The 13,501-nt window shown below is 35.1% G+C and overlaps 2 protein-coding genes across 2 annotated transcripts; both read right to left on the bottom strand.

The window, feature by feature from the left end:
• Nucleotides 1-500: 500 nt before the first annotated feature.
• Nucleotides 501-1,022, bottom strand: LOC139859830 (uncharacterized). Its single transcript, XM_071848600.1, has one exon. It carries the CDS (start codon nucleotides 1,020-1,022, stop codon nucleotides 501-503), a length of 522 nt encoding a protein of 173 aa, XP_071704701.1.
• Nucleotides 1,023-1,295: 273 nt separating this feature from the next.
• On the bottom strand, nucleotides 1,296-1,841 carry LOC139859829 (uncharacterized). Its single transcript, XM_071848599.1, has one exon. The coding sequence runs from the start codon at nucleotides 1,839-1,841 to the stop codon at nucleotides 1,296-1,298; it is 546 nt and encodes a 181-aa protein (XP_071704700.1).
• Nucleotides 1,842-13,501: the final 11,660 nt, after the last annotated feature.

Raw genomic sequence — 13,501 nt, 5'->3', positions numbered from 1 at the left:
ACCCTCAATTGGTGATAACCAGATCTCAAATCGATCTTAGAGTATACGGATGACCCTTGTAGTTGGTCGAATAGATCATCGATTCTCGGTAGTGGATACCTGTTCTTGATAGTTAACTTATTCAGCTCGCGATAGTCGATACACATTCGAAGGGATCCATCCTTCTTTTTGACAAAAAGAATGAGGGCTCCCCACGGAGATGAGCTTGGTCGAATGAAACCTCTATCCAACAATTCTTGTAATTGGTTGGACAACTCTTTTAGTTCCGATGGTGCCAATCTATATGGTGATCGTGCAACTGGTGCAGCTCCGAGTACGAGATCTATTTGGAATTCTACCGATCTATGAGGTGGAAGACCAGGAAGTTCTTCGGGAAAGACGTTTAGGAATTCTCTAACAATTGGTACATCTTCAATTCGCTTTTCTTCAGTTTTGATCTCCTTCACATGTGTAAGGATAGCTTGATAGCCTTTCCTTAAATACTTTTGTGCCTTCATGTACTAAATCAGGTTAAGTTTTATGCCAGTTTTATCTCCATAAACCATCAAACTCTCTCCATTATCAAGGGGTATACGAATCGCCTTCTCGAAACACACGACTTCGACTCTATTCTTAAACAACCAGTCCATTCCTATTACTACGTTAAAGCTTCCTATTTCAATAGGCATCAGGTCCACCCAAAATGGTTTTCCTTCTAAAACTAAGGTACAGTCTTTGTAGATTTTATTAGCCTTCATAAGTTTACCGTTCACTAGTTCAATACAGTACTTAGTGTCTATAGGTACATAGGTTTTGTCAAGCATGCAACTAGATTCTATGGATACGAAACTTCTATTGGCACCACAATCAAACAGTACTGAAAGAATGTGATTGTTTAGAAGAAACATACCAGTAACCAAGTCGGGGTCCTCACGAGCCTCGTGACCATTGATATTGAAGGCTCTTCCTCTTCCTTTCTCTGGTCCTTTCTTGTTTGGACATTCATTTGTAAAGTGCCCCTTATGATCACACTCATAACACATCTTCACTGTACCAGTATTAGCAGCAGGAGGATTTGCAGTACCAGTAGTCTTTGACTAGTAGTTCTTGGTCAGGTGCCCTATTTTCTTGCACTTCCCACACGTCACAGTGCATCTTCCCTCATGATGCCTCTCACACCTTGAACAATAAGGAGCTTTTCCTTGATACCCCTTTCCAGAAACTTCCTGCTTTTTAGATGACTGAGAGTTAGAATTTCCAGTCCAGTTCCTCTAATTATCCCCAGACTTCACCTCAGCAGCAGTCCGTTGAGTAATTTAATCCATGAGATCATTTGCCATATTAACGGTATCTTGTAAAGTTTGGGGTTTAGAAGCATGAACACTAGCTTGAATGTTTTCAGAGAGACCCTTAACATAACGGTCGATTTTCTTCCTTTCAGTTGGGACCATTCCCGGACACAGCAGAATCAATTCCAAATAGCGGTTGGTGTAAGTAGCAAGATCAGTCCCAATAACCTTTAGATCCCATAACCCAGCCTCCATCTTCTTAACTTCATTATCAGGACAATACTCAGCAGTCATACTAGTTTTGATGTCTTCCCAAGGGATGGCATGAGCAGCCTCGAGACCCATAGGCCGAGCAATAGAATTCCACCAGGTCAAGGCCTTACCTTCCAGTGTGGAAATAGCAAACTTTACCCAGTTAGCTTGAGCACAATTAATAATACTAAACACTGACTCCATCTTCTCAATCCAATGGGTTAGACCCACTGGTCCTTCAGTGCCTTTGAATGGTAGTGGCTTACAAGCCATAAACTCCTTGTAAGTGCAGTTTTGTCTCGTGTTCGAGCCTCCAGGCATATTAGCCAATGCAGCGGAGACACCTTCATTGATAAGTGCCCGGAGTTCTTCAGGACTGTAAGTTCATCTTCCAGACATTGTTCTTCAAACAATAAATACATAGTTAGCATCCTTAGATATATATGCATATTGTCAAATAGTCGGGGTAATTTCTCCATTCGGAGGAGGTCGTAGTACCTCGGTGAATGGTTAGGACTTTCATCCTCGAAGTCGGAGAGGATGATGGGGTTAGCTTTTTAACTAAAAGAAAATGAGAAAATCTAGGGTAACAAGTAAGTAAGGCAACTTATAATCGTCTAGTTATAGATTAGGCTTATTAACGTATCCTATAGGAAGACACACTAATACATCCTAATTCCCTATAACCAGAACTCTGATACCAACTGTAATACCCCGTCAAAATGTGGCATTGACATGATGTATTACCAGAGGTCAAAGTCTGATCGATGCAAGCTATATGCAACGTTTTAAAAACAATAGTGGCATTTTTTCAAAAACCAAACGTTTTACAATACTTAAAGAAAACCAACAAAGTACTAATCAAAACCAAATGTATTTAAAATGTAAAGACATAATGCCACTATCAAAGTTTAAACAAATCTTCATTTCCAAATGCAGGACCTCTACTGCCTTACTAGCTAGAGCGAAAGCATTCCCTAATTACCTGAGAATAAACATGTAAAAACATCAACACAAAGGTTGAGTGAATCATAGGTTTAAGTAGTATAAAGTATAGAGTATAGACCACAAGATTTCGTTTGCATGCTTTGCCTGCATCTTTAAAATATAAAATGATTCTATAAGTTTGAGCACCCGGTAACTAAGCCTTAACGTTTGTTTAGTACCCCTGTTTCTAAGCACACTTAACCACTGTGTACTACCTCAAATAGTATACGCCCGTTAAGTTTAGGTTAGTTTCTAACCCGGACGGACGGGGATGTCAAGCCCTATGGATCCATATACAATTATTCGCGCCCACCAGTTCCTAAACTGGTAGTTACTAGTTACCAAAGCTAAGGGATTTTCGGTTATAACTCAGCATAGAATGTAGGTTTAGCACTTGTGTCTACATTGTAAAATAGAAAAAGACATGTATTCTCACCCCGAAAATAGTTTATAAAACAATTAAAAAGATGGGGCTATGACTCACCTTATGAGCACAGTAATAGTGTGATAGCAAATAGCAGCAGTAGTCCAAAGTTGTCAACCTATCATCATTAGGTTTAAGTTCGTTGGATCATCATGGTCATCATCATCATCATTATAGTTATGTGTTTGATATATATGTTCATATATATTACCGGTGTCCTTTCTAGAGTTTACAATGTTAATCATTCCCATAGTTTAGATGTTGCATAACTCAAACGATCCTCGTTGCTATCAAGTAAGTCAAAGGACAGCCAGATGTAACCGGGGGCCAGGACTCTTGATCTGACTTTAAGTCGTGACATTCGAGATCTACAACCTTATCCCAAACTGGAAACCTAGACACCATCCATGACCGTAAGTAGCGATGAGTCTCGTGAAAGTCATACGTTATTTGTTTGTGATTTTTAATTCCACGTATGTTCTAGTGAGTATAGGAATACATCACTTGTTTATTTCCATTTTCAATACATATTCTATTACCCTTTAATAATATTTAAGTCACATTATAATTTCTTTACATTATTTCTTTTCATATATATATATATATATATATATATATATATATATATATATATATATTTACACACATACACATATACTTCTAATTATGTAGTACGTATATATGTATCTACATCTATACATGCGTGCACTCATGTATACATGTATATCTACATATACGCATAAACATAATCTTCCACATATATCTATATGTTTTCATATATACACAATATCACATCCATATTAGGGTTTTACAAATAAAATATTTTCAAGTTATAATACACTATCCTTATCATAATGTTAAATCATAATACTTTCCTTCATATCTAAATTTCCATTCAATATTTTGATTCAAGTATTATCTTTAAAGTGTGTGTCTTTCACCAACTTTTAATCCATCTAGTTTATTCATGTTCATATCATTATGATTTTATAATAATAATAATAATAAAAGTTTTAGCCATAACTACGTATATATAAATATGATATGATTATTTATACATATTATTTATTTAATCTATATCATATAAATATAATTACCATTCTAACAACGTTTCATTAATCTTTAATCTTTGTTAAGTTATATGTATATTACTATTTAACTAAATGAATTGAGAAATTTTAGTAAGAGTAAATAAATAAATATTCGTATATATACATATATATTACTTCATATATACATCTATATATGGACATCCTGACAACTCATGTGATCAAAAGATTTTAGTGAGGCCATGGAAGTTTGCTAGTAAAAACAATTTGTGGACACAAGGTGTCCTACGTATTTGTTTTAGATTAAAATAAAACTAGTGAGTTTCTTTATATGTATGTTGTCTAATTGCAGAGAACAAGAGCACCAGGTAGTCCTTTAAAAAAATAGATTATTATTATTTTCTTTTTATAGCCTCTTTAATTTCTATAAAAGCAAGATGCAGGTTACTTTAATCATGAATGATATAGCATGTTCAAAGTATTAAAGTAAAAAGCTTGGATTATGGTTTATACCTTCAAGAAAGAGACAAGTGATGGTGGTAGAGTTGCGGCTGAATAGTAGCAGGAAACAGAGATCAAAATATCAGCAATATTCAAGCCTTTGTGGCGTGTTTGTTGCCTAACAGAAACAAAAAAAAGATGCAGCAGCAGCTGCTCGAAAATAGCAGCTGGAAAAGTGGTGTTCATTGGTGGTTCTCGGCTGCAAAATAGCAGTAAAGGTAGCGGTGTTGGTTGCGAACCAAAATATCAGCAGAAAGCTGCAAACAGTGGTTGTTGGGTGGTGTTTTACAGCTGCAAACAGAAGCTGTAGGGTGGCGGTTGTGGGTGTTTGAGGGTGGCCGAAAGTGGTGATTGTGATGGTGATGGTGGCTGCGAAATCAAGAGGAGAGAGGAGAGTTTGATGAGTGAATTGTGAGATTTGTGAATGAGAATTGGTGAGGTTTGTGGTTTCTTTTATAGGGTAATTAAGTAGAGTTTGATCATAACTCCAATTGCTTCAAGGAATGATATAGATTTTGATTTAGATTAGGATGAAACCCCATTATTTGGAGTTAGCTTAGGATACAATTTCTACATTTTAAATTTTAGTATTTATCTTATTTTGTTATCTTAATTTATTTTTATTTTATTTTTTAATCCGAATTTATTATTTATATTTATATATTTTCTTATTTTTAAAACTGATGATCATTATCTATTTTTACTTATATATATATATATATATATATATATATATATATATATATATATATATATATATATATATATATATATATATATATATATATATGTTGCTTCATTTTTTTACGATGATGATCCGAGTCCGTTAGTTTAGGTAACCTCGTTACCTAGTCTCGTTGTTTTTTTAAAAACAATTAGTTTCGATTATTACCGGGTTTCTTTGGATATGTTAGGACTGCCTCCTAAGTTACTAATATCATAAAATATAAAAATCACGAAAAAGTTCGGGTTGTTATAAAAAATCTAGGTGTGCTAGTAATTAACTAACCAATTAAGGCTCATAAACACCAATTAATACTTTGAAACCCTAGGTTAGTTGCTATTGAGTCTTCATGACTCAATCTTACCCAAGGACACCCAAAATCACCAAATATGGATTTTATGTTCATCACTAACCCAAACCCTAACCCTTAGACAAATTAAAATAGGGAAAACAAGGTTAGAACATACCACGACAACCAAAACGTAGCTAAAGGCTAGATGAATAACTTTAATACTTGAGCTTTAACCCGGATCAAGCTTCTTCCTCCTTGATTCAAGCCTTCTCTCTCTTAAAGGGTTTCTCTCTCTAGATTAAAGTAGAATTGAAGATGGTGTTGGTGGTTGTGTTGAATGTGCTTCAACCACCACGAATCTGGCCATAAGTGCCCTAAAACCGGCCCCATGTGAAAGGACCATAATGTCCCTCATTAAACTTTAATTTAAAAGCTGGAATCTGCCAACAGTACAGGTGCGCGGCGCGCACACCAATACCTGCATGGCGCACACAGGACTGAGCAGGCTCTGACCTCTGTTTAGTTATACAATGTCACCCACACTCCATGTACAATATTTACACCACTGTACACTAATTATTCAGGTCTTACAACTCTCCCCCACTTGAATCGGAGCGCGTCCTCGTGATCCAAGCCGCATGACAAGAGGGAAGATACACTAACACAAACTCTTCGGGCTCCCATGTAAACTCGGAACCTTTACTACGACGCCATTAAACTTTATAAGTTCTCACCTGTTTATTCCTTAATCTTTTCACCTTTTCATCGAGTATAGCAATCTGCTCCTCAACATACTCTAACTTGTTGTTTAGCTCAATTTCGTCTAATGGCATCCATGAAGAATCATTCGCAAGACACTTACGGAGATGGGAAACATGAAATGTATTATGGATCCCCGCAAGCTCTTTGGGTAATTGCAATACGCAACTTCACCAACACGAGCTAAAAACTTAAATGACCCAATAAACCGAGGAGCTAACTTTCCCCGTTTTTGAAACCGAATAATACCCTTCCATGGCGAAACCTTAAGTATCACCATGTCGCCTTCTTGGAACTCAATCAATCACCTATGTTTGTCGGCATACGACTTTTGTCTATTTTGAGCCGCTTTCAAATGAGTCTGAATCATCCCAATCTTGCTATTCGTCTCTAAAACCAAATCGGTACTCCCGATTTCTCTTTGACCCACTTCGTCCCAACAAATCAGAGTTCAACACCTCCGCCCATAAAGCATCTCATAAGGTGGCATGCCGATACTAGTATGATAACTATTATTGTACGAGAATTTCACCAAGGGCAAGTGCTCATCCCAACTACCACCGAAATCAATAATACACGCCCATAACATATCCTCCAAAGTTTGATTCGTACGTTTGGTTTGACCGTCCGTTTGAGGATGGTACGCCGTGCTCAATTTCAATTTTGTACCCATTTCTTCATGAAACTTTTCCCAAAACCGAGATGTGAAACGAGTATCTCGATCCAAAATAATAGATATAGGAACTCCGTGTCTCGATATCACTTCCTTGATAAACAACTTAGCCAAGGTCTCCGGCGATATCGCTTCCCGAATGGGAAGAAACAAGGTACTTTTCGTCAATCGATCAACTATTACCCAAATCGAATCAAATTGGGTTCTCGCCGTCTTTGGTAACTTTGTGATGAAATCCATGGTAATGTGTTCCCATTTCCATTTCAGAATTTCTAACGGTTCTAACTTACCAAACGACTTTTGGTGTTCGGCTTTAACTTGCAAACACGTAACGCATTGTTCAACATACTTCACAACATCAGGTTTCATGCCCGGCCACCAATACTCCTTCTTTAAATCAATATACATTTTCGTCGCGCCCGAGTGAATGGAATACTTTGACTTATGTGCTTCATCAAGTAGCACTCGTCGGTAATCACCCATTTTAGGCACCCACACTCTTCCTTGATGTAACATCTCGTCTTTTTCTGTTTACTTTCTGTTATACTAATTTAAAGTCCGTTATATAATTATAACATCCTCCGTTAATACGCGTTTTAAATTATCTCGTTTAGGTAATTCACGTACCCGATTCAAACTTGAGGGACTAAACTCGCCAAGATGCCAAACATTTGACTAGGTCAAATGGTCAAGCCTCTCTCATCCATTCATTCTTCACCTCCCTCCCTAATACTTCCATTCTTTTTCTCTCAAACAACCAAACAAAGAATCATCATCTATTTTGAATCGAGCAAGCACCAACTCAAACAAATTACATATTCGGAATCCTTGCATCTTCCTCTTCAAATCCATACCAATCTCATTGCATTTGGGTAACTTTCTAAAAACACTAGATTTTGTGTTCTTGATGTTTTTAACTTATAAAAGTGTTAATTAGTGTCTATGGCTCAAGTCTAACATGAATATATGATTTATATGCTCGATCTTGTTATTTTAAGTAACTAGCATGAACTTGAAAGTTGGTGTGTTTGATTTTGTGATTTGGTTGCTTAAATGTTGTTAAATGTTAAAAGTTCATGTATTAAATGTGTTACTAGCATCACTAGCTTCATTTTGATGTGTAGGTTGATTAAGGAAACTTCATTAACATGATTATTGTTTTGGTGATTTGGGTTAGGGTTTGATAGGCTTGATTATGAACTTTGATACATTAAATGCTATGAAATGTTGTTGATAAGTGTTTAGTTGCAATGTGTGTTTAATTACCTTCGAAACGGCATATCATACATGTAAATTGGTTGCCCGAATCATGAAACGCATTTAATGGACTTGAATGTAATAAATGGTGAGAATTTAATGCGATTTTGGTTGATGTAAATGTTAAATTGATTGATAAAATGTGCTTAGTTGCGTTCCTCATCAAAATACCTTTCCGATGATATAAGATACATGTTTTGATTGTTTGCGGATCATAAAATGTGATTGTTTGAAGTTTGGTTCGTGCACTTGTGTGTTTTCAGCAAAGCAGGTATGTGCACTAATCTGGACTGTCACGACCCTACTTTTTCCGTTATCTTTTCCGTTAATTATTTAACGACCGTTAACTGTTAATTGTGCTACGTCATCTCTATGACCTATATTATTATTTTAATAATAATATATTAATTATTATGTGTTATGTGAATATTTGTATTCATATTTTGAATTATACGTTTCTACGTGTCGCGGATTTCCATCGGGCGAATCTTTTCGGTTTTCAAACCAACGGTTGAGTTTTTGGGATATTTAAATCCTAATTATTTTAAATATGATATTTTAAGATCATATTATTATATAGAGTATTTATATTTATTTTTCGTCGCATATTTGTTATCTCTCCAAATTTTTAATCGCGTAAGCGTGTTTTCGCGTTTCGGGTTTCGTTCGGGCTTCCGGGCCACAAGGGATTACACATTTAGTAAGTTGGCCCACCGTGAGTCCCACCCCATCCCAATTTCGGCCGAATGGAGAGAGGGAGGGAGTGTTACTCCCTTGATTTCTTTTTTTGTGATTATTTTGTATTTCACCAATATTTCCCTAAAACCTAGCTTTTATTTTTGCTCTCCTCCTCTCTTCTTCTTCCTTTTGGCAATGGCACACCACCATCATCATCATCATCCTTCATCAAATCAAAGCTTGGATCATCCATTGTTATACATCAACGAGTTCCTCATTCCGTTCTCTACGCGATTATACTTGTTGATTATTGATTAGGGTATAAACCCTAACCCTAGAACTTTTGATTTTTCTTTATTTTTCTGTATTTTGATTATGTTTTAATAGTATGATGATTACTTGTTGTTGTAATGGTGTTTGTATGCATAGAATTACTCATAAACACATGTTTTCGGTTTGATAAAATTGGAACACCAGCTATTTCGTGTATTTTTGATATTGTGACTGTTATAAAAGTTAAAATAAAGTATCTAGATGAGTTCCTCTCATAAATACATTAATTTTAGACTCCGAATTCATGTCGTTTCGATTCCCGGAGCCCTAGATATGATCAAAGTGGTATTTTGTTAAGATTGAAATGTGATTTTGGTATGAACCAGGTTTGGTCCGACTTTGTGACCATATTTGGTGACTTTAGGGTGTGTTAGTGTGTTAGGATTAATGGTGGGACGAACTTTCATGTTCGGGTCATCTAAATCCGAGCCACGAATCACCCGTTACTTCTAAAACACGATTTTGATTGAATTGAAGTTCCAAGTGGTGTCATCGCTGATCACCATGACTTGTGGACTGTTCTTGGTGTATTCTTGAGTGCACCAAAGTGTCGGGTGGTTTGATTAGGCAGAGATATATGTAAGGCTCGCCGAAAACCGACACCCGGGGCTCAGGATACGACCCGATGAACTTTTGATTTAAAACTTATGATTAATAATTAAACTTATGATATAAATAATGAATTTCATTATCATTTAATTACTTATGATATAAAAAGTAATTATTATAATTTAAGACTTATGATATATATTTATTATATCATTTAATTATTACTTATGATTTAATTAAACATTTTAATTAAACTTATGATTAATAATACTTTTATTATTAATGGAAAATACTTATGATAAGTATTAAACTTATATTATAAGATTATTATTATAAGACTTATAATAAGGATTAATTAATTATTTAGTTATTATAAGGCTTAGTTATTATTTAATTATAATATAATTATAAAATACTTATGATTTAATAATTATAATTAGAAACTTATGATATGATTAATAATTCATTATTAATTAATAATACTTATGATATGATTTAAAATTTATTATTAATTAATAATACTTATATTATGACTAATATTTAATTAATTAATTAAATACTTATGTTATATTAATTATATCATTTAAACTTATATTAACTTTAATAATTCATTTTAATTTAATTAAACTTATGTTATGACATAATTGGACATATTTAAATTTAACAAACATTATAACTTACATTATTATTACAACTTACACTTTTAAAATTAACGTTGACCATGTTTGACCAAGGTTGACTTTTGAGTTGACTTTCGGTTGACTTTGACTTTCAGTTGACTTTTGTTGACTTTCTAATTAAGGAAACTTTACTAACTTGTAAACTTTCCTAAAATAGCAACTTTCTAAATTTGGAAACTTTCAAAAAATAGAAACTTTCCAAAAATAGAAACTTTCCAAAAATGGAAACCTGCTAAAAATAGAAACTTTCTAAAAATAGAAAGTGTGTATCCGTAAGCTGTTCCGATCAAACCGATGCATATTGAGTATTGTTCTATAACTACTTGCAACATGTACAATAGCTATCATACTAAGACTTGACCTAAGTTAGTTATTTATATCGACCTGCTTTATTTATAGGTCGGCGTTGTGATCATTCCTGATCACTGCACTCATTTGCTGTTCGCTTAATTGTGTGGGCTACTTCGTTACTATTAAGGTGAGCTATAGTCCCGTTTTTACATACTTTTCAAAGTATATTTTTGGGATGTGATTACATGCATTTTATTTCACGTTTAGACACAAGTGACAATTAAATTTAAATTATTCATTGTGAGTTGGACAAAAATATTCCCTAGTCTGGTAACTGTAATCATTGGTTTCTATCGGTGAATGCGAATCCTGCGGATAGATCTATCGGGTTTGACAGCCCCATTTCGAGCTATTCGCGCTTGCAATTTATAATCGGAATGTTTAGTACTTCGTATTTTGTTGTAGATACACTATCCAGTGTATATTATTATAGTGTTTGGCAAGGGTAAATAAAGGGTTAAGTGGTTACCAGGTGGCTCATTGATAATGGAATAATGTTTAATGTTTTCTAACATTTTTAAATCTTGTGGTCTAAAGTTTATTCATTTATTTAAACATATAATTCACTCAACCTTTGTGTTGACAGTTTACTCGCATGTTTTCACAGGTACTTGAGTTTATGTGATGCTTTCGCTGTGTTTAGAAGAGTCTCCATGCATTTGAGTAGATTTTATGAAACATTTATGAAACTTAAGCTTGCATTCTATTTTTAGATAATTTAAACTTGTGGTTTGTTGACAATGTTTTATGTCAACTTTGGGTTAATTAATATGGTGGGTTACTTTTAAACTTCATATTTTGGTATGCTTTCCTTTTTGGGAAACTTTTGAAATAAAAGAATGCAATGTCGTTTGTTAAATTTATTTAAGTTCTATCAAGCTGTGGGACCAAGTGATGGAGCCGTTAAGTGTTTTGACGGGGCCATCACAGTTGGTATCAGAGCTCTGGTTGTAGGGAACTAGGCGGTATTAATGTGGTCAACCCGTGGTTCTTAGGGTGCATTAGAGTCTAGTCTACAGCCCGACCCTTTTGCTATAGCATTATTATGCATTTCATTTCTTATGAGATATATCATAAGCATTTATTTCTATTTGGTATATGGTTTGTGGTTTTACTGTTTGCAGATGTCGACTTCGAGCAACAACTCCGTTCGTGCTCCTGCTCCTTCGGCTGCTGAAGAACGCCGTGCTGATCAACCTTTGATCGATGATCCTGTTCACTAATACTTTTCCACTCTCACTCACATGAACAGAGCTTACACCGATAAGACACGTATTAACGCGCTTAGTGATTGTATGCGTACCTTGCCACATAACGAGATGATGGACCAGATTCGAGCTAGTATAGATTCGTTTGTTAGTTTCAAGAATAATGTTGGGTTCGAGAATCGTAAGCGTAACCGCGAGGTGGACGCAAGGTTCTAGGCTCTCGAGAGCATAGTTCGTGGTTTGAAGGCAGAGTTGGAAGAAGTGAAAGGAAAGTTGCGAAAGTATGAGCCTCCTGCTGAGACTCATGCCGGCCCAGCTTATCACACCCGCTCTAAGCAGATGTGATATAATGATTCATGATTGATTACTTATTTCATAAGACTTAATGTCCTTTCATACATACATTTTTAGATTATGTACGGCGTTTTGCCGAGGATTTTATTAAGGTTTTGTTATGGGATGTTTTTCATTATGTATGGATGGTTATTTTTATGACATCTATTATCATTATCACATTTTATTTCTGATGTTGTGACCCTTGGCATGTTATATTATGCATAATGTAGATTATGTATGTTAGGTGCTATGTATGTTGTATGATGTTATCATAAAATATGTATGCATGTGGTGGTTATTTCTATAACAATCATAACTATCATGTTATTACTCATAGTGGTTACTGACTATTATTTTAATGGTTAATATTTTCGTGTTCGATCTATTCTTTTATAACACTGGTATTATTCTTAGTACTAACGGTTGTGTTATTCTGTTTTGAAGATCATGCCTCCTAGAGAGTCCAACGAAGCCCATATGCAACGTCTTATCACCGAAGGGATAGCTGTAAAGACCCGTCCTTATCCATCCGGACGATATCTTCAACATTTGGTTCCATTGCGATGATCGACTCCAAGTAATGTCTTTAGTATGAGCAAATACACAGCGGAAGACTTAATTCGTACCTGAGAATAAGCATGCTTTAAAATGTCAACATAAAGTTGGTGAGATATATAGGTTTGATGCTAGCAGCGTTATAACAATGGAACACAAGATTTCATATATAAACATTTTAATAAAAATATTCTAAGTGGTTGAGCACTTGGTAACCATACTTAACACTTAATCACGTCGCATATTCCCTTTATTATGAAATCTTACTACACCGTACCAAGTGTAGTCACGAAACGAAGTACTGTGCAACCGTTGAATACTGGTCGTCCAGTCCGGTTGGGGTTGTCAGGCCCGATAGATCTATCAACAGGATTCGCGTTTACAATACCGCTGTAAATATTAGTTACCAAGCTACAGGGAAGTATGCCAGTGGTACAACTCAACGTAGAATATATTTTTCAGTTACTTGTGTCCATAGCGTAAAACATAAAATACATGTATTCTCATCCCGAAATATTTAGAGTTTAAAAGTGGGACTATATACTCACCTAATGTATTTTGTAGTAAAAATACATATAACACCATTGAACACCTATAAGGTTGGCCTCGGATTCACGAACCTATA

This window comes from Rutidosis leptorrhynchoides, chromosome 7 (genome assembly GCF_046630445.1).
Source record: "Rutidosis leptorrhynchoides isolate AG116_Rl617_1_P2 chromosome 7, CSIRO_AGI_Rlap_v1, whole genome shotgun sequence".
In the NCBI taxonomy this organism is placed as follows: Eukaryota; Viridiplantae; Streptophyta; class Magnoliopsida; order Asterales; family Asteraceae; genus Rutidosis; species Rutidosis leptorrhynchoides.
Note: the sequence above shows the minus strand (reverse complement) of the source record. Positions and strands in the feature narration are given on the sequence as shown.

Coding starts and splice junctions, on each gene's coding strand:
- LOC139859830 (XM_071848600.1), bottom strand. CDS start 1,022: ATGTGTTATGAGTGTGATCATAAGGGGCACTTTACAAATGAATGTCCA.
- LOC139859829 (XM_071848599.1), bottom strand. CDS start 1,841: ATGCCTGGAGGCTCGAACACGAGACAAAACTGCACTTACAAGGAGTTT.